Source organism: Anopheles maculipalpis, chromosome 3RL (genome assembly GCF_943734695.1).
Source record: "Anopheles maculipalpis chromosome 3RL, idAnoMacuDA_375_x, whole genome shotgun sequence".
In the NCBI taxonomy this organism is placed as follows: domain Eukaryota; kingdom Metazoa; phylum Arthropoda; class Insecta; order Diptera; family Culicidae; genus Anopheles; species Anopheles maculipalpis.
Window position 1 is genome coordinate 58,546,089 of NC_064872.1, and position 25,409 is coordinate 58,571,497.

Sequence of the window (25,409 nt, forward strand, 5' to 3'; positions counted from 1 at the left end):
TCACGCTTTGCTTTCTGCTTTACACAACTATAGCATTAGCTACCACTTACACAATAATCTTTCCTCTGCTTCTTATCCGATTCAATGCAATTGAATTGTTTTGTGATTTTTGTTTTCTTCCACACGTGGGTACTTTCAATTAAGTTACTTATTTCATAATACATCTTTTTTGCTCTACATTTATGGAGCAAAAACACACACCCGCACGCACGCACATCACAATCGGCACACGGATCCTTTCCAAATTGCAATAAATTAACCAAAATTCCTTCCACCTACACGGAAGATCTTTGCGCGAAAGTGTGCGATGCGTGCGTGTGCTGCAATTGACATTTAGCATATCCGTACGGATTTGATTAAAAAAAAACGCTTCATATTTCTTTGTTTGAGGGGGGGTTTCTGTTGCTACACATTTGTTCGACAGTTTACTCCGAAGAACGCTCAGTGAAAAATAGTGTGGCACACACACACTTCATAGTTTTATAGCGAATTGGTTTTTGACTCCCGGAATAGAGGCTTGATTTGCTTTTTGTTTTGAATTTATTTTGATCTTTTCTTGATGTTTGTTTTGCACTTCTAGTGGTTGCGTGGCGCAATTTGTTGAAACCGATTATTTCTTGAGATAAATGGGGCTGACAAATATTTCAGAGTAACTGTAGCAGTTTTCTTTTGCAGGGGAATTTTACCAGGCCGGATAATGCACCCCGTTCGGAAAAAAAAACTTTGAAAACTCTTATTCACATCAATTGTTTTGATAGAAAATGATATTATACTAGTTGTTAAACTACCGAAGATACTTGGTTGAGGGTTCCAAACCAATTGTTTAAGAAATATTCATAAATATGCAAGCATTGATTTTGCTCCTATTTTCGGCATTCCAAAATACAGGATTTAAAAACACTATAAGTGGTGTAATAAATTAGGAAAAAATATTTAAAACTGCTAAAACTTTAAAAAATATTTAAAACTGCTTAGCTCAAGTTTTTGATAAAAAAATGCTTAAGTAATTTATTTTTTATTGCACATTTCCGATTCAGATCTCTTGTAAATAGCTCTGAAGTCACACAAGAAGAAAAAGTCCCGCACAAGGCTTGAGCTGCCAAAAATGAACATTTACCTTGTACATATTTGCGGCAGTCTTAAAAGTGAAAAAATAAATTCTCTTTAGGGGTTGTTTCAAATTCTAAATGAGCTTTGAATAAACTTTAGAACAATTTTATCGATCGCACTTCGCGAAAGCTCTTAAACGGCGTGCAATTATTTAGATATTTCCTGAAAATATCCACCTAAATGAGCATAAAAATTTCTATTTGGCAAATAAACATTGACGTTTTGTCTTCAGAAGTAGGCAAAAGAATATTTCTTTTACGAGTTTTTTCATATTTATGCTTGATTTGCTATAATCTGCCGAAAACTGATACACTGGCAAAAACTGGTATAGTTATCTCAATACGGGTTTTTGTGTAATGACGATTAAAAAAATGAATGATGGTATCACTTGTGACAAAAAATTGTACCAAAAAGCAAAATGGCCATAAATAAATAAAAAAAGGAAAAGATAAAACAAAACTGTACACAGCGCCTTGTACACATAAACAGGTCGCCTGAGTCAATGTAGATAGAAATGGTCCAGTCAAAATTTTTGCTTTACTCAGGATTAGGCCAATGAACTGTGTGTTCAACCAAATAAACTATTTTAAAAGATCATTGTCATATTTGTTTCAAAAATGACCTGAAAAGCACAGTAACACGGAAAGCTATTGCACATTAAACAAACAAATAAAAAGACGTAAAAAAAGTAGTAAAAATGCTATAAAACCATAAAGAATAGTGCCACACATATTCCTTGAGTCGTCATTTCCTCTCCCTTTCTCTCTCTCTCTCTCTCTCTCTCTCTCTCTCTCTCTCTCTCTCTCTCTCTCTCTCTTTGTAGCTGATCAAAGATTCGTCGGAAGGTTCGTTTCCGTTTCGAAATCTCGATTGTTTTCTGCTTGTCGTTTTTTATCTAATATCACAGACAGATAAAGCCCGTCGTCGGTCAACATCAGGGTCAGACTGATCGAAAGATGCGGGATGTGTGAGTTGGATTGATGAATACCTGTTGCTGCTGCTGTTGCTACTGCTCGTAGGCTACAATCTCCAGTGTTCCGTTTGAATTACGAACGATTACACAACCTCAACGGTTGTGTAATTAAAAACCCATCCTGGGAATGCTACTTTTTACGCCAATGCAGCCGTCATGTGGTACAGTTGCATTAGCACCTGCACGTGTATCGGCAAACAGGACAGTCGATCGTGCGTGTTCGAGTCCATCGCCAACCAGGACAGTAGGTTGTATCCCTCGAGCACGTATCGGAGCACATCGGCGGTAATGTTGGAATCAAGCGGATGCTCGGTAGACGATTGGTTCTGCTGTAACGGATCGTCCGTATTCTGCAGGATGGTAGGACTGTGTAAGTGCAGTGCCGTACGCAGAAAGACTGGACACACGTTCTCCATGTGGGGACAGGACGACCAAAACCAATCGGGCATGCGACCTGTTGGAGCTGTCGATACTAGGTAACCGATAGCTAGCGGTTGTTGTAACACCAATCCGACCTTTTTGAACGAAAATAGATAGATGTTAGGTATTTTATGTGTTTTCCTCCTGTAAAGAGAGATTGTATTACCTCTTCCGAATCCTGTGAGCCGTAGCCATCACGCGATCCAGCACCTTTCGAGCCACTTTCGCCCGGACTTTGCTGGTTGCCTTCAAACTGGGAAGGGCTGCCTGGTCGTGAATGGGGCATATTGATCTGCTGCATTGGTAAATCATCTACAAATGAGGACAAACTTTGAGGTTAGTAACTTGCCCAAAACGATGCTTTTGTAAAATGCTTTACTTACCCCAGCACTTGAACACATCCATCATGTTAATACCATCATCATCGTCGTCTCCATCCATGATGACCATGTTCAGGTCCTCACCCAAATCCAGCTCTCCGATCACACTGAACGACGCCTGGGCAGACTGTAAATTTTCAAATGTAGAAATGGATGAAAATATTAGTAATCTGTTATTCTTAATTCTCGTCCCGTCGACATATTCGACATCACTTACCTGTGCCTTAGCACTAGTCGGAAACACCAGTATGTGTGTACAGGTCGCATCCTGTGGCGTCGAGAGCGGAGATTGCATCGACCGCTGACTGAACCGTTCGTCTGGCGTAAACTGATCGGACATGACGCGCAGATCCGAGTCCGGCTCGAGCGTCACTAAGCAAGCGCTCAGTATGCTCGGTACCGCGATCGGATGCATCAGCGAACACTGTTCACAAATGTCCTTCAAATGTTTCGATGCGCGCTGCAGGTTCGGTTTGCTCAGCAACCAACTCCAGCCCTTCAGCTCACCGTGCCCGATACGACCGATGCGGCCAACGACCAAACGCCACGGCTGTACCGTCTGTGAGATTAGTCCCAGGATGAAGTCCATCAACTTCTGCAGCCCATAGCGACGAGCTGAGGCACGCTTCCGTCGACCTCGGTTAGGAATGTCAATGTTGATCGTGACCGTTTCCAGGAACTCGCCCCGATCATCGGTCGCCACCGCTAGCAGCCAGCTCTGATCTTCGCTCAAACAGTAGCTACAGTACATGATGGAGCATTGTTGCTTCATGCTTGTCTTGCCGAACGATTCCGTGTTTTCACTCTTCTCGCACGACCTTGCCAACACGTACGGTGGTGTGTAGAGTCGGTACGGGACACGGTTCTTGTCGTCCTTGCGCTTCATAAACTGTTCGGCATTGGCGGCCGTTCCGAACCCGGTCAAGCTTTTGACCGTGTTCATGTGGGCGAGGTACTTGCGGCTCTGGGAGAACACACTCAGCGCTAGGCAGCGCATGTGATCGCTTAAACGCAATCGGTTCCGGTTTCGACCGAGTTCGAGAATGCTTTCTAGCGAGATAATCTGGAAAGTTTGATGAGAAAAGTCAGAATTAATAAATAAGTTAGTACAAATAAGATAAAATCGAAACAATTGGAGTCTGATCAATTCAACTCCGGAGTCACTACGATTTCAATATGAATGACAGTATGGAATAGTACAGAGCAATTCAGAGCAATTCAGAGCAATCCAGAGCAATCCAGAACAGTCCAGAGCAATCCAGAAGCGTCCAGAGCAGTTCAAAGAAGTCCAGAAATGTTCAAGAAAGTCTTGACAGAGAAGTCCGCACAGTTTTTTGGGCTTGTAGTAATCTGGAGAGCTACTCTGAACTTGGCAAGTACTCTGGATATGTAGCAATCTGGACTAGTCCGAACACGCTATCAATAATAATGATTGATCAGAATTTGTTAAGAGTAATCCAGACTAGTTGAAGACTATCTACGCAGTAATCCTGACTTTTGAAGAGAAATCCGTAACAGTCCAAAATAGTCCAGGATAGTTTGAAGTTATTCCAACTTTACTTTATGCTCCACTAAAACGAATTGTAATAAATATTTGATTCTAAGTGCGATTAAACTTACTTGTACACTGATGTTACTGCGTATCGAGTCTGGGACTGCGTTAAGGATGTTTGAATAGCAGCGAAGCAACGAAAGGCAGGCCAACCGTTCCACATCCGGCGAATCATTACCACACGTGAACGGTTCCACGATGTACAGCACGATATGGGGCGGATCTTTACCATCGTCGTCGATTCGCATACCATCGGCAGGACTGGCGGAGGAGGTATTCAACTGATCACGGTTATCCGAGTCTGTCGGTAGAAAAATAGAAAAGAAATCATCAATTTGGTGTTGTTGTCACACAAGAAAACGCGCCTATACACTTACCATGATCAAATTTAGGTGTATTCGGAGCCTTATCACCGGGTTGCGATGAATCCGGTGTGCTCGGTGGTGGTGGTGGCATAGGGCTCTGTCCAGGGCCATCGCCTCGGTTCTGGCCCATACCGTTTCCTCCCGGTTGATTCATGGACCCCCCGCCAAGCGATGAAGATCCAGATCCACTGCCCGCAACCGAAGCCGAAGCGGAGGACGACGACGAAGTATGGTGATGACTTTCCGGAGGGTCAAGCAAACTCTTATCGGACGGTACCTTCGACAGGTACGGTGCTAGCTGCTGCTGGCACGTCTGAGCATACAGACGGAGCAGCTCATTCAACCCGGACGACGACGAGGAACCGTTACCATTCTTGCGCTGCTGATCAACGCCCATGTTTGTGAACCATTCGTCCAGATTTGAATTTTGCGTTTCCTTTAGCACACGCTGACTTCCAACGCGCAATATACCGTCCCATCCCTTGATAGGTGTGTGACGACCGAGCTTACACATTTCGTACGTAGTGCTGAGTTCCTTGAAGTACGTCCGTACCTTCGCCACCACGTAATCGTTGTCGGGAACAATTGCGACGTATGCGACATCGCGCGGATATGAGTAAGGTTCAAGCAACAGTTTGTCCCAGTAGTGTAATGCGTACGGAGCGAGTGAAAGCCAATCCTTCTCGTAGCCTACGATTAGCGATGGTATCGGTTGTGGTTCACATTGACCCGTACCGCGCCCAGCTAACCGATGGAACTGTCTCCACGTGAGAGGACCCTGTATCGTGTACGGTGCATCCCAGAGTCGTGTCGTGCAACGTTTGTGGAATGCGTCCTGTAGCAGCGGTTGCATCGACTTCATTATCCGCACTATATCCTGATTGCTCTTCGGACCACCGGCTCGCAGGAACGGCCATTTGTGAACATTCATAATTCCTCGCAATGTTCCGCCCTTTACAAGCGCACCACTACTAGGCGACGCTGAAGATGATGAGCACGCGGACGATGATTGATGTTGTTGATCCACATCCATCTTGCTCTCGTTGATAGCCTGCAGACGGCCCTGCTCTAGTGCCAAACTAATCACATCATTCGCGTCCACATACTCCAACAAATGTACGGCGCCATTTTCCGCTCCCCGACCAAACAACGAGCCACGGTACCGATTAACAGCACGGTGAATAGAATTGCTAGAACTTTGTACCACAGAACACTGCTCCCGTAGCAAGTCCATCACTTTGAGCGTTAACGGTAAACTGTCACTGCCACCCGTGGATGAGGCACCGCTGCCGGTTGTGGCCAGCGTACCATTAGATCCACCACCAGCATTCGATTCTTCCATCTTGATCGCTTTCGCCGTTCCGTTGAGAAACTCAAACAAGGAACTCTTCTTGTGCACGGCCGGATCTTCAGCCATGCCCGTAATTTCCATCTCATCCTCGTAGAACAACCCTGCCCGGTGAGCCATCCTTCGATTAACCACCGCACTGAAACCACACTGACAATCGATCGGATCCTCATCCAGATATCCGTTCTGCAGACTGTCCGTATTGATGGTGATCGTTTTGTCACTGTTGGAACCACCAACAGCCGGAGATCCTAACATTCCACCAAAGGCACTACCACCACCACCACTGAGTCCGAGATGGGCGAGCGCGTTCGCCTTACTCCTGTGAGCGACTCCACCTGCACCACTACCACTATTACTAGCACTGTCCGCTGGTGCCGTGACGGAATCCATCCAGTTCGTACCGGGCAGTGCAAGGTACAGTCCACTGTCTGCTCCCCGGATGTTACCCACACACTTGGTACCCGCATTACACACACACAGCGTACAGCTTTTGAAGTTGTGATCACGGAAGATGTTTAGCGCAGTATCGTACAGAAGAACATTCACGAGCAGTGCGCTCGTTTCGATACTGGTACTACGGGTACCCGGTGCAACACTGTTCGGACCAACACCACTTGCACATCCAACTCCTGTCGAAGAAAGGGGTGGATTAACATTTGTTCCTAGTGGTCCTCCTCCCGTTGAGGATGGTGTCATAGGACCACGGTTCGAACCCGGTCCACCACTGTTGTCCACTCCATCCAGCGGGAACTGTTTGCTATGGTACGAGGAAGGCGTTGCAACGGAATTGGCTGGACTTGCGATAGCTACATCGTAAGGTGGCGGTGGAAGAAGAGGTGTGGCGCGACGGAAGTTGAGTGATCCCATCGGATTCGGACTGCCTACGGGACCGGCACCTCCGAGCGGCGATGGATAGGGTAGTGGACACGATCCTTGCGGCGTGGGTACTCGCATCGATCCGCCAGGTGTTGCAGGTGATATGGGTGACATACCTTGACGGAGAGGAACGGGAATTCCTCCCATCGCTGGGTGGAACAGACCTCCGGAAGTACCGGCACCGGCTGGCGAAGGACTAAGCATTCCTGCGCCGCTTCCAATGATTCCACCAGGAAGCGAGTTTACTGACGGTGGTCTCGAGTGCGGCTGTGATTGGGCACCCTGTGACGGTGGGTTCGAGTATGGATGGTTGATGGATCCGTTCAGGTTGTTTAACCCTCCAAGCAGTGAGTTTGGAGTGCTTAAGGGTTGCGGTATCGTTAGGTTGCCTACTTCTTGCTTGATGATTGGAAGTAATCCTAACCCAACGCCACCAGTAGGAATTCCGATTCCTCCACCACCTGTAACACCACTTGCTCCCGAACTCTGCGTATTATTCTCAGACTGCGAGTTCTGCTGTTGGTCTTGTTGTTGTTGCTGTTGCTGTTCCCTTTCCCTTTCGGCCTGTTCGCGTAGCTTCTGCTTCTCTCGTTCGGCAGCCGCTTGTTCCTTCTGCTTTTGACGGGTCGATTTGTACACAAGATTAGTACTCGTCGGGATTTGTGGTATTATAAGCTGACTCGGCAACGTTGGAAGGGGAGCATACTTTGACGAACCGACGTAAGGACAGATAGGTGGCGGTAAAAACACAAACGACCAATCATCGATCGGTTCCTCCTGAGGGCTACCCAGATTGGGGAGAACCGGACCAACACTACCCACTTCTCTTCCCGTTCCCGACGATAGTGACATCTGCAGGTCAACCAGCGTATCGATTGCAATTCCACCATCGGAAAGACAACCACCTCCACCAGGGCTAGAGTTCGGGTGTGGATCCAAACTCGGCGGTGTTGGGAACATCTGGGAAAGCTCCTTCGGACTTAACATGCCACTATTAACGGAGTGATGGTTCGAGCTTGGGAATCGTTTACTTTCCTCAGAGAAACCCCCACTCCCGGTGCAGCTTTTATTTGAACCGGGTGGTGTGTTGTGCAGGTCAGGATCATCATTAAACGGACCACCATCATCAAAGATCTGATTCAGATCATCTATCGATGGTTGTAGATCTTGGTCCGTTAAAAAGATTGAACCCTTTTCTTCCTTTTCCTTCTTGATTTCATGCTCTCCTAATAGGGCGCCGTCTCCATTCCCAGAGGTTGGTCCATTTCGATCAGGTGTTCCATTGGCACTTCCTGGTACTCCCCCAACTCCACCATGACTACCGTCACATCCAATTTCCATCTTGATCTGTCCGTGTGCGAGAAGTGTTGGGCATCCACTAGCAACGTTGTTCGAAGCGCCATTATCACAGACACCTACACCACCACCGTTGTGACCGCCGAGCGTTTCCGAAAGGGAATCAGATCCATCTCCTACTCCCTTCATTAGCATTCCGTTTGCTCCGATTCGTTCGCCACTGTTGCCTCCTGGGATGCCACCAGAACTAACGCCAAACCCGGTCGTCATCGTGCGACTATGCTCGTTAGCATACAGATCGAGATTCCGAATCTTTTTCACCAGACGCTGCTCCTCCATTGCTAGCCTCATCCGCTTGACGGGATGGTTCATCCTGGGGAACAAAAAGAAAGCACAGAAAGGAACTGATTAGTCTTGTGTTTAACGAATCTTTTAGGAAGAGTCATTCGTATGAATTTTATTTGAAGAGTCATCCAAATCAAAGTTCTTAAAGTTTTTCGTCTCAGCTTGCAAAACTCGCATGTGGACACAATCTCTTACCATGCATCAACGCACGTATAATCGTACAGTAGCTGCGAAGTACTTGGTATGTCCTCGCTCTGCAACGTCTCATAATCCTTGCAAAACAGTGACGGTCGCTTCAACGATTGCAACATTTGCAGTATCGATTCTCGCTTGCTGGCCAGATTGTTCGCCACGGCCGTCTGATGTGCCGAACTGTACACGCTGTGAATGCTGGGCGTCATCGGTACACCACCGCCACTGCCAAGTGAGCTACCGCCACCCGCAGCACCGAGCGATGACTCCGATCGCACCTTAAGGCTACCGATGCCGGACGACAGCGTACTCCGGGGTGACGTCTTGAGCGCATTTAGAGAGCTACTGTTGGAGGAGCTGTTGCTGCTACTACTGCTAGATGAATTGCCCATATTCGAGATGCTTTGCGATTGCTGTTGCTGCGCTTCGGTGGAGTTGCTGCTGCTGCTGTTACCGGTCGAACCGCTACCACCACTACCACCACCACCCGGATGGGAAGGTGTATGGTAAGGCGATGCATTGATGCTTTTACTGTCGTGCTGATCGGTTGGTGTCGGAGCCGGCGTGTTTTTGTCCAGATGATCCAAACAGGGCGTACCGGGTTGAACGCTGCGCGGATTGTTCGAGGCAGGTGGATGGGGAGACATTGTGATGAGCTGTGAAGCAAAGGAGCAAAGAGATGAGAAAGAGCATATTTAAGTTTTGGCTTGTTTGAGAGGCGCTAAAGACGTCGAGACGTTCAACCAAATACTAACCTGATCACCGGATGGTACCGACGTTGGTTGAGATACTGACGAAGGTTGCATCGGTGAAGGTGCCGCACTGGCCGGTGAACCTTCGGATGGGAGCGGATGCGAATCACCGATCGACATCGGGTTCCGACAGTAGGAAGGTGGTCCACCGTAAGGCGTTGTACTGCCGGGGGCCGCTGCGCCTGTTGAGTTGGACGCACCGGTACCACTACTATTGCTGTTGGCGGCACAGTTTTGGTTTGACCTGAAGCGAATGGGAAGCAAATTTTAAGGATTAGGTATAAAATAGATTATAAATATATCGCCGTGAGAAGCATGCTTGCTTTTATTTTGTTCATCCATTGTTTTGTTTCAATTTAAAATGTTATTAAGTCTTACATAGTGAAGGAAATCGTATTAAATGATAAATGAAAAGTACACACCATGCAACGAACGATACATTTCCACAAATATATACATATTAGTAAGTATGGGTTATGAATGCAAAATTTAATATAAATTAGATTATTGTATCGGATACTTTTCGGATCAATAAAAGTAAAAATATTCACTTTTAAGTATTGTTTGCCAGCGGTGTCGATGTGATAATAAAGTGGTGCACTGTGCAGATTTTTTCCCCCTTCTGTATCAAGTCTACAAATTGAAAAGTTCCGTTTAGATTATCTAACATGACTTTTTTTTAATTGACGATAGCTTTCACACTCCAACAAATGTTTAGCTTCTTCTTCCCTGGATGGGATTTGAACGACCGAGCCACACTTATATACGGATCATATCTGGCAATTAAACTAAGCTGACAGCAGTGTTGTTAATTAGTAGTAGTGCATCCATGTTTCCAAATCTTCTTTTGGATAGATTTCCGTCCTGAAAGGCTACTGGACATATAGCCAAACTGGAGCTACAGAAAAGCTATTTGAATCGGAAGTGACGGAACATTTCTGCTTATAACTCTATTGCCCGATCATTCTTTTTGATTCCATATTTCCAAACGTTTGCAGGTGAAAAATGGTAACTATCCCCCCCTATGTAGCAAATGAACCGGATACAGTCACAGCAGATTTGGTAGATAGGGTAAGCATAAGCATGACAGAATAATATGACCAATTTCCCTTCTCATAAGATGTTCCTAGCAGTGACTGTGGAACGCGGACAAGTGTGTGTATATGTGTGTGTGTGTGTGCGAGTGTTCTTGATGATACGGAAAAATATGGGATAAAAAAGCGATATATTCGTAAGCCTTCTTATGGGTGTTGTGCTTCGATCGCGAGTAGTTTTCCTTAGTTAAGGGACAGCCGTAAGATTAAGGAAAAGATTGTGAGATGGGTTTGTTTGATGGTGTGGTATTTGCTGACGTGAGAGGCGGGAAAAGGTCACCAGGAAGTGGAGCAGATGGGGCGGGGTGGCGAGAGGGTAGAGCGAGTGTGCTTGATAACTTCCACCCAAAAACTCCCATTGCAACTGTTGTTTATCGCTAAAAAGGTGTAACCAACCTTAAGCACGAATCGGCCAGTTCGAGCGAATCGGCTGCGCTGTCACCGGAAGATACGGCTCCAGGCGAGGAAGCAGCGGCGTTGGCGACCGTCGAGGTAGACCCGGCAGCAGCAGCAGCAGCAGCAGCAACAGCAGCGGCGGCAGAAGCAGCAAGTGCGGCAGCAGCAGTTAAGCTCATCGGTTTGGAACCTGGACGGAACAGAGCTTCCTGCGGCGGTCGCTTGTGGAAGGCAACCCTTTGCGGACGGTGGTGGTGATGGTGATGGTGGTGATGGTCCTTATTCGTTTGTCCTCCTACACCGTGGTGATGGTAGTGGTGATACTTCTCACCCCGATTGCTACCACCACTACCAGGGTAAGTGATTGAATAGGAAGATTTCGGATGGACCAAACTACCACCAGCTCCACCAGCACCACCTCCAGACGATGGAGTGGAAGTGTACAGAGTTCCTGCAGAGGAGCTTACTGCTGCTCCGATCGCGAGATGCTGCTGTTGCTGCTGATGCTGCGTGAGACGTCCACTTGCCATGGACGACGAAGCGGACGACGACGACGACGTCGATGTGGACGACGAGGAAGATGGTGGTCTCTTGCAACACCTGGAACACATACACCCGGATACACAATACACATACACGTACGGTACGAGCATGGGAGGTTCGAAAAGAGACATTCGCGTAACAGCAAACACACAGACACACACAATGCATACAGGGTCGTATCACATCAATATTAATAATAGTAGTATTATTCGCGGAAAGGGTTGCACAGGCAGACACGGTACACGATGGGCCGTAAAAGAGATAAATAGATAAAGAGAAAGAGAGAGAGAGAGAAACAGCAAGGAATAAAAAAGAAGAATAGAATGAGAGATAATAAAGTTGTAAAAACAAAAAAAATTAAAAGGCAAAAAGGAAATGCTCAAATCGCTAACAGTAGAGTGAAGTACAACATTTAACAAAGCGAGTAAAAAATGAAAAATGCGCACATATAGTAACGAGCACTCTCAGGCGGGAAAGAATGGATAACAGACATGGATTCATGATGGGCAAAAGACAGTGATGTAGCAAATGTTGGAAAATCTTAATCCTTTTTTTTTTAAACAGAAGGAAAAACAGTATAAAAATCCTACCAGTAATTTTGATGTCCGCAATTAGAAAATTCAACTTTGATAACTTATTAATGGTGTTGGAAAACCCGAAAGAAAAAGGGAGTTGCTACTATTTTCTCCAAGATACAGAGTTTATCTGTTGGTAATGTAGAAGCATTAATGATTTTGGTAAACACTTGAGATGAAATGGTAGAGTAAGCTAGATGACATTGTAATGGCTTTAAATGGCGTCTCCAGGTTACGCATTTACCCGTGCGCTGCAAGCGAGATTGTGTACAATCTCGTCTGATGCGATTACAATATCTTCTGGTAACTTTACAATGAAAGGTAATTATTTACCATATCGTCTAAAGTAATAACAATGTCATCTAAACTTACTCTACCATTTCAATTCATGTGCGGGATTTGATACTTTTAAGTAATCATAATCATAATCATTGTTGCTTTTGCATTACCAACAAACAAAGCCTGCATATTCCGTAACAATTTTTGTGATAACAAGTCACTTTTTCACGATGAAAACCCCAAAGGAAAAATAGAGTCTTCTGCTCTGGTACTCTTTTCTCAGAGATAAGTTCTTGACAACTATAATCACATGCTGTTATGTCAATTGAAAAACTACGTTAAATACACAACAAAAAGGTTTTTTTACGCCAAGAGATTACATCGAAAGTTCACAAACAAAGCAAAAATTTAAAGAACTTCCAATCTACTACTGCATATCTCTACATCTAATAAATAAGATGCGCCACTATTCTACATTAAAAAGGAAGCCAACGACAATAATATAAAGATGTTTGTTCGCCAGGACAAAGTCTTTCCAACGTCATTGCTGGTAGTTGATGGATCTCGTGTATAATTATGGATGAAACGTGATGTAGCGGTGGCGGTGATCCTCTTTCGTAACGGCCATATTTCATTCTATTGCTACGCATTGGCATTCGCCATCACTTACTTGATACAGCAGCAGGACACTTTCACCGTCGGATCGCTAATCTCCCACACGGAAGTGTTCCCGTTCGCATCGACTCCGTTTGCAGCACCGGATGAATTTTCATCACCACCACCACCACTGCCGCCACTATTGTTGACCGACTGGATGGAGGAAGAGGAGGAGGTGTTGGTAGCGTTATTACCCCCGCCACTACTGCTGGTATCCTTTGGTTCCGTTTTGATTGTGACACCACTACTGCCGGGTGTCGATTGGCTTCCGTTGGCAGCAGAACTACCATTTGTTGCTGATGCAGACGCAGTCGTCAGGGAGGGCGCATGCATGATGCAGTCCTGCCAGACGCGTTCGGGCAGAATGACGGCCGGCAATTTGTTGATCAGCGCCGACGACATACTGAGCGGATTGCCGAGATCGTTCGAGGGCGATTCGGGTACAGTTAGCGGTGGGGTCATCATGGATTTGTGGTGATTTCGCTGGCGTAGCGTACCGGTGGGTGAAGGTGCTGCTGTGCCGGACGCACTGCTGCAATCGGTCGGCGAATCTTTGTTGCGTGCGGTAGTAGTGTTAGTAGCTGGTGGACCATTCCCGTTGCTGATGCCACTACTGCTCGTCGTCAGTTGATTGCTGGTTGAGTTGATGGAGCCGCCGCCGCCACCACTACTACTGGACGCTGATCGTTCGGTAGTGTTATTGTTGTTGGCACGACTGAGAACGGATGCTGCGATCGAGGGTATCGCCGTGACCGGTGTTGTGGTTTGATTGCTGTTACTGCTACTGTTACTATTACTACCATTACTACTAGCACTACTACTATTGCTCTGCGCATCGTTCGACGTCCAATCGTCCATGTCGGCCACCAGAACGTACTTTGTGGGATAGCGCATCTTAAGCTTCCCCACGAGTATCTCCACCATCGGAGGCACATTGTCGGAGCCGTCCTCCATGCTGCTGAGCTTGTTCGAGATCGGATAGAACGCGCTCCAGTCGTCGAGCAGCTTCTGGACGTGCGGATCGCTCGCTTTGTAACTTTGGCCCGTCAGCGTACCGGCTAGCCCGAACGGTGCCAGTATCACCTCCCGTGGTTCTCGAGCATCGGTCGAGGTAATTGGTGCAGATCCACCACCGGCCCCACTTCCACCGCCACCAGGCGCACCCGGCGTACCGGGTGTGTTTGATCCACTACCAGGGTTTACACCCGCCATTGAAGGGCTGGCCGGTCCGTTCGAACCGGCACTCGGAGCAGTCTGTTGCGCTTGCTGTGCCTCTTCGAGATGGCGCATAGTTAGCAACCGTACTGGTGGATGTTCCCTGATATCCATCGACGTACACACCGTACTATCGCCGTGCACAAAGAACGTGAACGAGAATGATGCGTGATGTGAGCTAAAACGAGAGGAGATAGAGAATAGTTAGTAATAAGGTGGCAAACTATGGAGAAGCTTCACCCGGCAAGGAAAAGTCTGTCGGTGGTGGAACGAGGATCGAAGGCAACAAAAACTCTTCAGCAATCGATCTCAGAGGTCCACCGGTAGGCGTGTACTTGCTCTTGGAACCGTCTACAGTATCCCAACATGTTTGGTAAGCCCTTGCTACACATTCTTCAAGCTAAAGGCCACCGAAAGCTAACATTGGGATAGACGGGTCCGTGCGAATCGGGGTGCCAAATGAGATGGGTGAACGATTAGCTTACCTCTTGCCAAATACTCCTTCGCTGTTCGAACTGGGATGCACGAACCATCGGCCAATTCGGACGAATCCTCGGGATAATAAACATCTGTTTAAGGAAGAGATAATGAGAAAAGGTGTGAATAAGATGATCGATTACTTATGCAACGTGCTTTAAAAGCAGCTGGTTGGATCATTACCTTTCGATCACATTGTGTAACGCCTTAAATAATAACGAACGACACTCGTACGAGAGTCCATTCTCCCAGGAGCCTTTGTCACCGGTTTCTGGAAAGATAAAATAACGCAAAAAAGGGAATTAATATTTTTGTGACAGCAAGAGAAAGATGGTTTAGTATAAAATATTCCCTTATTTCACCAAGCCCGCTCTTCACCGAATAGCTCCCATCAAAAACACCAAAATGTGTCCCCACCGTTTGTCAAACATTTTCCAATTAAAAGCACATCAGAACCGCAATCGCATGCCCCGTTGCAGCTACTGGGGTGCAAACTTTTCCACAAGGACTTTTGGACATTTTAAGTGTCGTTTGTGCGCTAGTGGGAGAAAAAAAAACGCAGCAAGGTAAAGACATTTTTATTAAATTATCGTTTCATTTACCTTGGCGTGTCCTGAACCAATCCCGAGCCCAATCCATCGGTCAAGGCTGTCAACGGTTCAGTGTGTGAGAGAGAGAGGGAGGAGAGCCAGCAAAGAGACTAACGCGACGACGGGAAAGAATCTTTTTTTAAGTGTCCAATGTCACGACTACTACGGGTGGAACTTGCTCATGTTTAGCACACAACAAGAAAAGGCTGCAATTTATGTCGATTTGCCGTGCACAGTGCGCTTCGTTCTAGGATAATGGAAAAGCATGATTTTTGAGGGAGGTGGAAAAGTTTCAGGAAAAGTGGAAAATAGAGGAGTTAAAAGGACCAAAAAGCAACTAGGTAATTTGCTACTTAGAATGCAAAGTTTTATGCAACTTTTCCTTTTTGTTTTGGGGCGGAAAAAATGTTAAAACTTGCTCTGGCTTGTTTAACGATCGAAATAGGAACGAGAAGCCTTCTCGTTGTTTGCCGATAGTTTTATTGGTTGTGCTTTAAGTTTTCCCTGTCGGACGCGATATGGCGCGCACTCTTGTTTTGCTTCGAGCGACATTTCATATTTGACTTTCTTTCAGTAGGTTTATGGGGGATTGGAAATGTGAGACGTAAAGTTTAGGATAGTTTCAGGCACCGCACACTACCACCTGTTTCTATTCTGGACCGCTTTCTCGTGCCCAACCTTGCCAAAGTACGCTGTTATCCCACGGTTAACAGCCACACTAAAAAGCGCAATAGTCACACCAACCCCGTAAACGACCGTCATTATGAGCCATTTTTCCCATGCAGACGAGTGTGTGCGTTTTATGCTGCACTGCTTAAGACGTTACGCATCGCTCTTTTCGCTTTCGCATGCTGAGACGTCGACGCCATGAAATTGCTTTCTGTTTTGCCTTCTTAACGGAGGACAACAAATAGTAAAATAAACAGCTGCAAACAGAGAGACCCCACGGTGTGCGCGCGTCGTGTGTGTTTGTGTCAGACGGACACACCATTGGCACGAGCAACCTTCGCACAACAGGTTGCCAACAAAAGGAGAGAAAAAGGAACATAACTGCAAAGGAAAGTGCTCTACAAAAATATATGTATATCCGACAATACACTCCAAAGCACATAATAAAAAAAGGCTCTTGAAAGGGTCTCCTCGATGTTACAGGGGGTCCAGAGCCCAGTTTAGTTAATAAACTTTTCCGGTCAATTTAATTGGAACCAACCGATCTGGATCGTACAGGTGATGGAAACATGGTCACACACATGCACGCACGCACCCAAAAACGTGACGAACAGAAGCGTTTGCGTGATGTCAGAAAACTCTCTAAAAGACAGCACCGATGTTCGCGAACAAAGCGTGGTTGGTGGGCAGATATTCGTAACAAAACAATCTAGGTTAGGGAAAATTAGGTTACAACAACGGGCGTAGCGCTACTCGTTGGTGAATTTATCGTTCAGCAGAAGCGGATATTACAATTTCTTCGAGAGCATCTTGGGAAGTTATTAATTGGAAAAGAAGTCATGTTTTTTGCAGTAAGTGTAACATTTTTATATGATAAATTTAATATTATTAATCATACGTTCATTTGTGTAATCGGTTGTTAAATTAAATGTCTTAATCACTCAATTTGGGGCGACCCGGTGGTATAGGCGACAGCGGCACCGTTCTTCAAACGGCGGCAATTTCATCAATTCTGTATTAAGTATTATGAACCTTGGAGCGAGGAGTTGGTAATAGTAGCTTTGAACTCCGGAGTGGTTGACAGGGGTGGCCCGGTGGTATGTGCGACAGCTGCACAGGTCATCACACCACTGGACCGAGGTTCAAATCCCATCCGGACAGTTCCCTCGAAGTAAGACTATTCAACCACATGGTATCGGCAAGTCTTAGTAAGCCATTCGAAGGTCGGCGTGATCTTAGAAGGACGTTAAGATAAGAAGAAAATGCGGAGTTTACTAAGGAGTAATGCGGTGTTTACTTCAGAGTAATCCGGAGTGATCCGGAATAATCCAGAGTTGAATCCGGATATTAACGCCGGATTCAACTCGAGAATCAATTGCAGATTTCTCATAGTGTCATAATATAGACACCTTATAGTATGGACATCTCCTAGCATCATTAGTAATCGGAAGCATCCGAAGTTAATATCGAAGATTACTCCGGAGCAATTGCTCGGAATTACTGCAAAGTAAACTAAGCAGTAATTACTCCGGATTAATCCAAATTATTCCGGAACAAACTCCACATTAATCCAGAGTAAACTGCGGAAGGCCTCGGAGTCGGATTAATCCAACTACAGGAAAAACGAGGAATTACCCATCAATAATTGTCACACGGCAGGAAAACAGGTCAAATCCCATCGAAACCGTCGAGGAGGTGAGGACTTACTATCCAACAACGTTGATAGCCGGCATGATCTAGCAGGTCGTTAAGCAAAGGTGAAGAAGAAATATTGTCTGTCTTTATCATGAATTTTGAAATCATTCCTATCCTAATCTATGTTCCTTCCCTCAAACATATCCTTTTTTTTTTGGTTTAACGACCTCTAAGGTCATGTTGGCCATTGAAATGGCTTACTAGACTGCCGATACCACGTAGTTGGTTAGTCAGTCCTCACTATGGGGGGACGGTCCGGATGGGATTTGAACCCCGGTCCCGCCGTTTGAAGACCGGCGCAGCTGTCGCCTATACCACCGTGCCGTCCCGTCGCGGCCGTCCATCAAAAATATTATTCAGTCTTTAACAAAAGATGCTGAAAACCGGTTCCTTAAGCATCATTTTTCGTGATACAACCATTTTTGTTATGAAAATTTGGTATATGTTCACATTAGATAACTCGGTTTATTAGTGAGGAAGCAGGTTTAAGAGCAGAATCAACTCTGATGCGACATATATTTGACCACATTATTAGGACTAATCTGTGAACAGAATACAAGCGAATTCTGGGGCCAATTTTCTGCAATACTAGCCGAAATGGTGTCTGAGTATGCCCTTGTAGTTTCTAGAGATTGAAAGCAATTTATTGATCGACTAACAGAGGAAAGGCCCATATGAGAAATAGAATTTAAAAAAAAAATCAGAGCAAACAGCAGAAATTTTACATAGAGAAGCATAGAAATCTAGAATAAACAATATGATTCTAATAAAGAAACGCACAAATAGTAATAACATAAAAACATACATTAAAAACAATAAAAAACTAAAGAATTGGATTGACAAACACAAAGCAAACAACAAGAAACAATTCAAAGAAACAACAAAGTAAAAAAAACTCAGGTTAAAAAGTGATAAAAACAAAAAAAAAAGATCCTCTTGATTACAGCAGATTACCATTTTTGAGTGTGAAACCCGCTCACCAACTGTCACATCTGTGTGCACAGTTCCATATCATCCGCCAGTATCATCTCGTCAACAAATTAACGCATTCACGAAACGACGCCTCTCGGTACGCCCCACAGCCGCCACCACACCAAATCGTCGAACGATGATGCCGAAAAAGGTGGCTGGTTGGTATGTGTGTTTGTGGTAAGATAATCGTTCTAATCCTTCGTAACCGTTCCGCCAAACGCCGGCCAACAGACATCAGCAGCAACAGGGTGACTGCGTATAACGCACCGAAGAGCAGAAGAGGACACACGGATAAGGACACAACAAACACACACTCAACCGAACGGCGGCGCGCCACGGACTCTTCGGACACGGATTCTTCTGCCGGGATGGGCGTGGTCTCGGGCGAAAAACGTGCGCAGGATGTGTCCCGTTTTTCTTACGACCTTCACACACCCACGGCGCGTTCTCTCATCAACACGCGCCACAAATCCGTTCGTTCGGTCCTCCATTGAGGAGGGGGAGGGTGTCCCTTTGGGGGAAGTGAGAAAAGCGAACAAAAACGAATGCTGGGGAAAAAGACGACGTAAGGGGAAATTTCTGTCATGTCTCTCGACCGCGACTGAAACGACAACTGTAGGACATCGTCGTTTCGCTTATCGATTGAGATATCATCCGTGTCGACTGAAGTTAAGGTTAAAAACACATAACTGCGTAGGAAGGAAGTTGCTCGATTCGCTAATTTCTCTAGCGGTCTTCACCGTCTTTAGGAAATCGATTTGTCGATCCAATCGTATCTCCAATCAACATCGTCCGCGCAATCGTATGTGTGGCTAACATAAACATAAATATAAACCATCGAAGTGATCGAACACGTGCGAAATGATTCTAATGGCTCCATCATCATCATCTCAATCTTCTTCACATTCACACTGTTGGACGATGTGTAATCGCCACAGCAAGTCGTCGTAAAGTCTCTGTATTTGTCCTGTGGCGGCGTCAGTGAAGAGAGAACAGAGTGTTCTCAATAAATCGTATCATTAATTTGCTGGTGATGCTTTTTTAATGTCTATGCACATGCTATGTGGAGTCGACTTCCTTCGAGGGTACTCCACAAGGTCCCCGCATAACGCAACTCCAACCAAAAAAACGAACGGATGCGGAATGTCGGAGGGTGCCTCTCTCCAATGAAATTAAAACGCTCATTTGACACTCGCAGGATTGCCGGTGTAGCGAGAATGACGAAGTTCAAGATCGCTTCAAAATGTGACAAACCGTGTCACAAGCCACCTTTTCCAAGGAGGGAGGAGGGAGGACCCTTGTTTACCTTGACATGCAAAAATTTGCCTCATGAACGGGGCGAGGGTGAGGGAAACACACTCACTTAAAATGTCTTAATACACTTAAGGTTTAATGATCTACAGACGATCGCGATGGCTAATAATTATGTCAGGGACAACTTTGGGTGTGCAGTCAGCAGCAATAGGAGCGTTACCCCTGCTGTCATCGTTAGCAATGTTAATCGCATAATTCAGGATCTCTCCTAATACGCGCACAACAACTCAATCTCAAATCTTGACGCATTAACTGCTAAGAGCTATATAAGATAAGCAATTTCTTAAACAAATATTACTATCTACCGCGCTACCGGGTGAAGCCTAACCGGTGCGATAAGGAGGGATCTCGTAGTGCGCGGTGAATTCTCCTCATTCACAACCAACTTGATTGTTGGGATTTCCTGACGTCACGATTCTACGATTTACAGGCGGAACGATTTTAGAAATCCTGTGTGGAATGTCGTCATAGTGGGGAGGTTTTAGCGAGTGAGAATTTTGCGCTTGCCGGAGAATGGCGAGATTCTCCCAACTGTACAGTACAGAGTAGAGTACACAATCGGCATAAACTGCTGGTATGGTGGAGAGTAGTGCGTTACACATATGCATATGGGGTCTACCCACCACTACATAGGATGAATAGATCTCGCGCGTCAATCCTCACTTCTTTCTCATCATCTGTTGTTTATGCTGTGGCAGGTAGTAGTCGCAGTGGTTCACTCCCAGTCGGACTTGAGAGGGAACTACAGTTATGCTCTCTCAGCTATTTCTCAACCCCCAATAGAGGAGAGTGAGACACGATTAGCAGAGAATTAACTGGCGCTGGGGACAGATCACACACCTATAACAACCGTAGATCGCAATCGTAGAACCGCGTACTTAGTCAAAGAGGCACAGGCAATGTAGCGCACTGATATGCGCATACAGCGGAACACCTTCACACTAAAGTTGCTTGGGGTTGGGGTATAGCGAAGGGTTCCCATGCGCGACCCGAGGGCGGACGAAAAAGAAACTTGATTTTCCTGTTTTTGCTCTCAATTTCTTCACCAAGCTACTTTTCGGTTTCGCCGCACGGCACACGCACTGGACCATTACCAACAGGGACCAACAGAATGGATTGCGGCGCGCTCAGCCTGTGTGTTGTGGTCTTCGGTGCGTCTTTCTCTCGGTCGCTTGGTTTCGATGTGTTGGTGAGCAATGGTTTTTGTACTTCCGAGAATTCGAAAGATGCTGTGTATGTGTGTAAATGTATGCTCGAAGAGCACACCCCTTGCCAAAGTAGGGTGGAAGAATCAGGGGTGAAGTGATTTGTTGCCGCCGCCACCGGTAAACCGTATCGAATGCATTGGCACTGTGTGCGTGTTTCTCTCGGTGCGTTTTGACAACGTTTTTTTTTCTGTCTTCCAAACGCATACCAAACCAAGCTCTCTAACATAAAATAAGATAACGCAACCGCAACATCTGCGTGTGAGTGTGTATGTGTGTGTGTGTTTTGGGGTTCAGGAAGCAGGAAGATTGTATGCAAAAAATAAGTACAACCAGGAATGCCACCGTTACGCCTTCCTCTTCCTTAGACGCGACCGTTTTCGCGGCCTTAAACTCACCCAACGGTTGGGCAGGAACGGGTGTACAAAAGGCAGTTTTGTTTTTCTTCTGTTGATATTATGCTTGCGCACTCGCGTGCTCTTCTCGGGGCATGAATGAATAAAGAGAAAGACAGAGAGAGCGAGAAAGAGCGACACGATACTCTTCTCTATATGGTTTGTGTGTGCGTAATGTGTGGCGCGTCGAGTAAGTGCATCAAACAAGCGAATAACTTGCAAGCTTTAGACAATTGTCCAACTGCATGTGCGCTTTAGCTACAAAGAATTTAAACTTAAAATTAAGTTTTCTGTTTTACATCATAATTAGTCATCGTATCACAGTTTAGTGAGCAACATTACCGTCTTAATTTACACATGTTTGGCGTAGTCTCCCGCCTGTCACGATAATACTATCGGTTGACTCATAAAATCGGACAAAAATGTATGCCCCCACACATAACAAACCTATATTATGAGACGTGAATGATTCACTTCCCACCGACCGTTAAAATGTTTGTAAAGAAAATATACGTGCCTCTTAAAACGGCACTCCCCTGCACTTCTCTCGTGGATTAGATTCATCTTTTAAAAATAGCCCTCCCTTACTCTGATGTGCATTCTTTTTTCTTTTAGTTCTGTACTTCAAAACTCGTCTCACCTCACGGCTTTCACACAAAACCAAAACAATTCACACCGGCATACATACAAACACATGCTCATCGCAGCTGCAGTGATTAATTTAGCGAATCTCGACGCTCGCTACCCAAATAACATTGTAATCTGCCACTGCGAATGAGCTTTGCAATGTTGTAGGAGTAGTTTTGGGAACGATTTGGACTTGTTAAGAAAATAAACTATTTATTTTAGTTAATTAAATATTTAAATATTTCATACAAAGAGTTTCCATTATCATCTCAAAGTATCAACTCATATCAACTAATGTATGTGCTTTACTTCTTCTCGGTTAGATCATACGAACAATCTGATGGTTTACGAGACCTACAGTGTTTCTCAGGTCATCAGGACACGATATCTCCAAGCTTAAAACAATATGCGATGCTAGATCTTACATCTGACAACATTAAAATGTAGATTGTTTAGATTGTTCGTTTTGCCAAAACAGGTGATTGTGTTAAAATTTGAGCCACTTGTGATATGTACAGAGAAGTACTGTATTGGTATCACGTTGTTGAATCCTCAGTCCTCACTACAGGCGAACGGTCCGGGGATGAGATTGGAACCCCATGTGTTCTCCCGTGTGAAGACAAGATCATGCACTTTTTGCTTTGACAATTACATTTAAAAGTTTTTGAGGTACTAGTAAAAAACACATAACCTATGACTTAAACAAAAACCACCTTTATCAACGAAAGAACAACACCAAATTCATACTTTTTGTTTATGTTGAAGAATTTGAGTATTTTTTTTTTTTATTTCGTTTGTAATTTATTGCTACTGTTCAATACCGTATTACCACCACCGATTGGGATGAATTTGAGCTGTTTTAGTAAATATTTTTAACCCAAAAATTTTGAATTGTTAGTGTAAATGATAACATGCATTGCAATGCAATGAACAAAAACAAACTCAAATTAAGTTGCTAGAACACAACTTTTTTTTTTGTTTTCTTATAGACGACGCCATGAAATAGGGATAAAGCTTATAAATTTTTTTCCTTTAAACATTTTTTAAAGGAATGCAGCGTAACTAAATAAGACCGAAAATTGGCCAGAATAATACATCAACATTAACCGTCAAATTAAACAAACCACAAATCTCCTTCACGATTGACAATTAATGTTGGAATTTGATTAGCAAAAGACGAACCAAAAAAGGCAGCGGACAACGTTAAAATCGAAATTTCAGATTCTCATTATTTGTTCGTAAAATTTTCCTACTAAAAATTCCTAGATTTTGAGACCCTGTCGTATACAGAAAATATCAACATGAGGCAATGAAGAAAAAGTTAAAATCACATTTTTGGAAATTTTTTAAGAGTTCCACATCGATTTTAAGAGTTTTAAATTTCCCGTGGATCACCGCCTCTACACAAGATCGAGCAATATTAAATCTCTGTTACTTGGGTAACTCGCACAACGCATGGCACGACATTGCCCCCGCATACTGACGCATCTGCCTCATTCGATCGTAACGCTTCATCACGCTTTCAAGCTTTATCTCATTTTTATCGGTACGCGTGCGGCTCGCGCAGCGGATAGTCATGAGAAGCACAGCAGCAGCATGGGTGATCCTCACTATCTTATTTTATTTCTCTATATTTAGCAACCATCGTCTCCGCATGTGTACAGATGTCCCTCACGGATGCGCATTTTTCTATGCTGTTACACCCTTTCAATGTACAAAAAGCGATCTCTTCCTCTCTCTCGCAAGGTGTACACGAATGTGTTGTTTGGTGGGAAATGATGATCCTCCGCACACAATCATCAACAAAACTAACGAAAGAAAACGCTCCCTGACATAAAGAATGTACGGCTTTTGTGTGTGTATGAAACCGTAAATGGTAAGGGGTTTTTTCTGTTTTTGTTGTTACATGCTTGTCTTTGTAGTTTTGTGATACAAAATACTTTCTTACTGATTTTAAAACGTGCTAATTGCATTTTAGATGAGGCTATGATGATGATGATAACCAGATATCCGATCACAAATAGAATTAAGCGTTTATGGTTTGCGGCAACCACATGAAAACATGCTTGCTCTCTCTCTCTCCTCTCCTCTCTCTCTCTTGCTGTTTCGACTGCTGTTTATTTTCGTTCACGTTCACACACATACACGGTTTGGAATATTTGTTTATACCATTTCTTTGCCTTGTTTGGTAACATAAGGGGGCACATACCAACCACACTGTTGCTGCTGCATCAAGTAACACGACGATGCCGCTCACATGCTCATTTTTTTAACATTTGTAATTTTCAAATGTACGATTTGATTGTGGGGAGTTGTTCGTTTTACCATAAAATGTGAAATTTTGAATTTATTTTTCTGTTTCACCGTTTTTCTTTTATGTTCTTGTGTAGTTTGTGTCTATTTTATTGTTGGTTCAACTCAATTTTATTGTAATAACTCAATCGTGAGAAAGATGTTTTTAAGTTGATTGAAACAACACTTTTCGTGTTTATTCTAACAAAAATTGAATTATGTTTGTACATAACATACTTCATGTATGTTATGTACATACATATAAAAATTAAAATATAAAAAATGCACGTTTTTCTCCTGGACAAAACAAATGAAACTTCGCAACTGATCCTTGCGTCGAACACCTTCACGATCAATTCGCTGATTCGCGATCTTTAAACCACTGTTTGACCACTTTGGCGGTGTGCTTGCGATGGTTGTCTTGTTGAAAAAATCATTTTAATGGCATATTCTTTCCAGCATAACATTTTTCAGAGGTTTCTTCGCAGAACGACGAGAGAACAATCCGGCTTCAACGGCACGTCGTCTGATTGTCCAGTCCGAAACAGGTAACTGCATATCCATTCGCACCTTGAACGAAGATTTGAAAGAATCCTTTTTCATGCTTCGTACGATCATGGCGTCCTCTCTTGGCGCCGTGGACCTCTATTGTCCACATGAAACTTGACATTTCACTGTTGAAATCATCGATTATATTCATTCTTAGTTTCACTCCAAGGCTGTCAGGTGTCATTTGGTTTCAAGTAACAAAAATATAAAGAAATCATCAGTACTGACCTTCCTCAATAATTATCAACGTGTA

The 25,409-nt window shown here is 44.6% G+C and overlaps 1 protein-coding gene across 1 annotated transcript in view; it reads right to left on the reverse strand.

Moving 5' to 3' along the window:
- Window positions 1–2,220: 2,220 nt before the first annotated feature.
- The window catches only part of LOC126563483 (mediator of RNA polymerase II transcription subunit 13), a 54,688-nt gene continuing 31,499 nt past the window's right edge, over window positions 2,221–25,409 (reverse strand). Inside the window, exons 3-14 of the mRNA XM_050220127.1 lie at window positions 15,032–15,119; window positions 14,857–14,940; window positions 13,170–14,549; window positions 11,103–11,702; window positions 9,616–9,856; window positions 8,864–9,516; window positions 4,813–8,696; window positions 4,504–4,736; window positions 3,101–3,946; window positions 2,887–3,010; window positions 2,670–2,815; window positions 2,221–2,598 (exon numbers count right to left, since the gene is read on the reverse strand). Of these exons, the coding sequence (XP_050076084.1) occupies window positions 2,221–2,598; window positions 2,670–2,815; window positions 2,887–3,010; window positions 3,101–3,946; window positions 4,504–4,736; window positions 4,813–8,696; window positions 8,864–9,516; window positions 9,616–9,856; window positions 11,103–11,702; window positions 13,170–14,549; window positions 14,857–14,940; window positions 15,032–15,119 (8,657 nt within the window). The remainder of the gene's footprint in view (window positions 2,599–2,669; window positions 2,816–2,886; window positions 3,011–3,100; window positions 3,947–4,503; window positions 4,737–4,812; window positions 8,697–8,863; window positions 9,517–9,615; window positions 9,857–11,102; window positions 11,703–13,169; window positions 14,550–14,856; window positions 14,941–15,031; window positions 15,120–25,409) is intronic.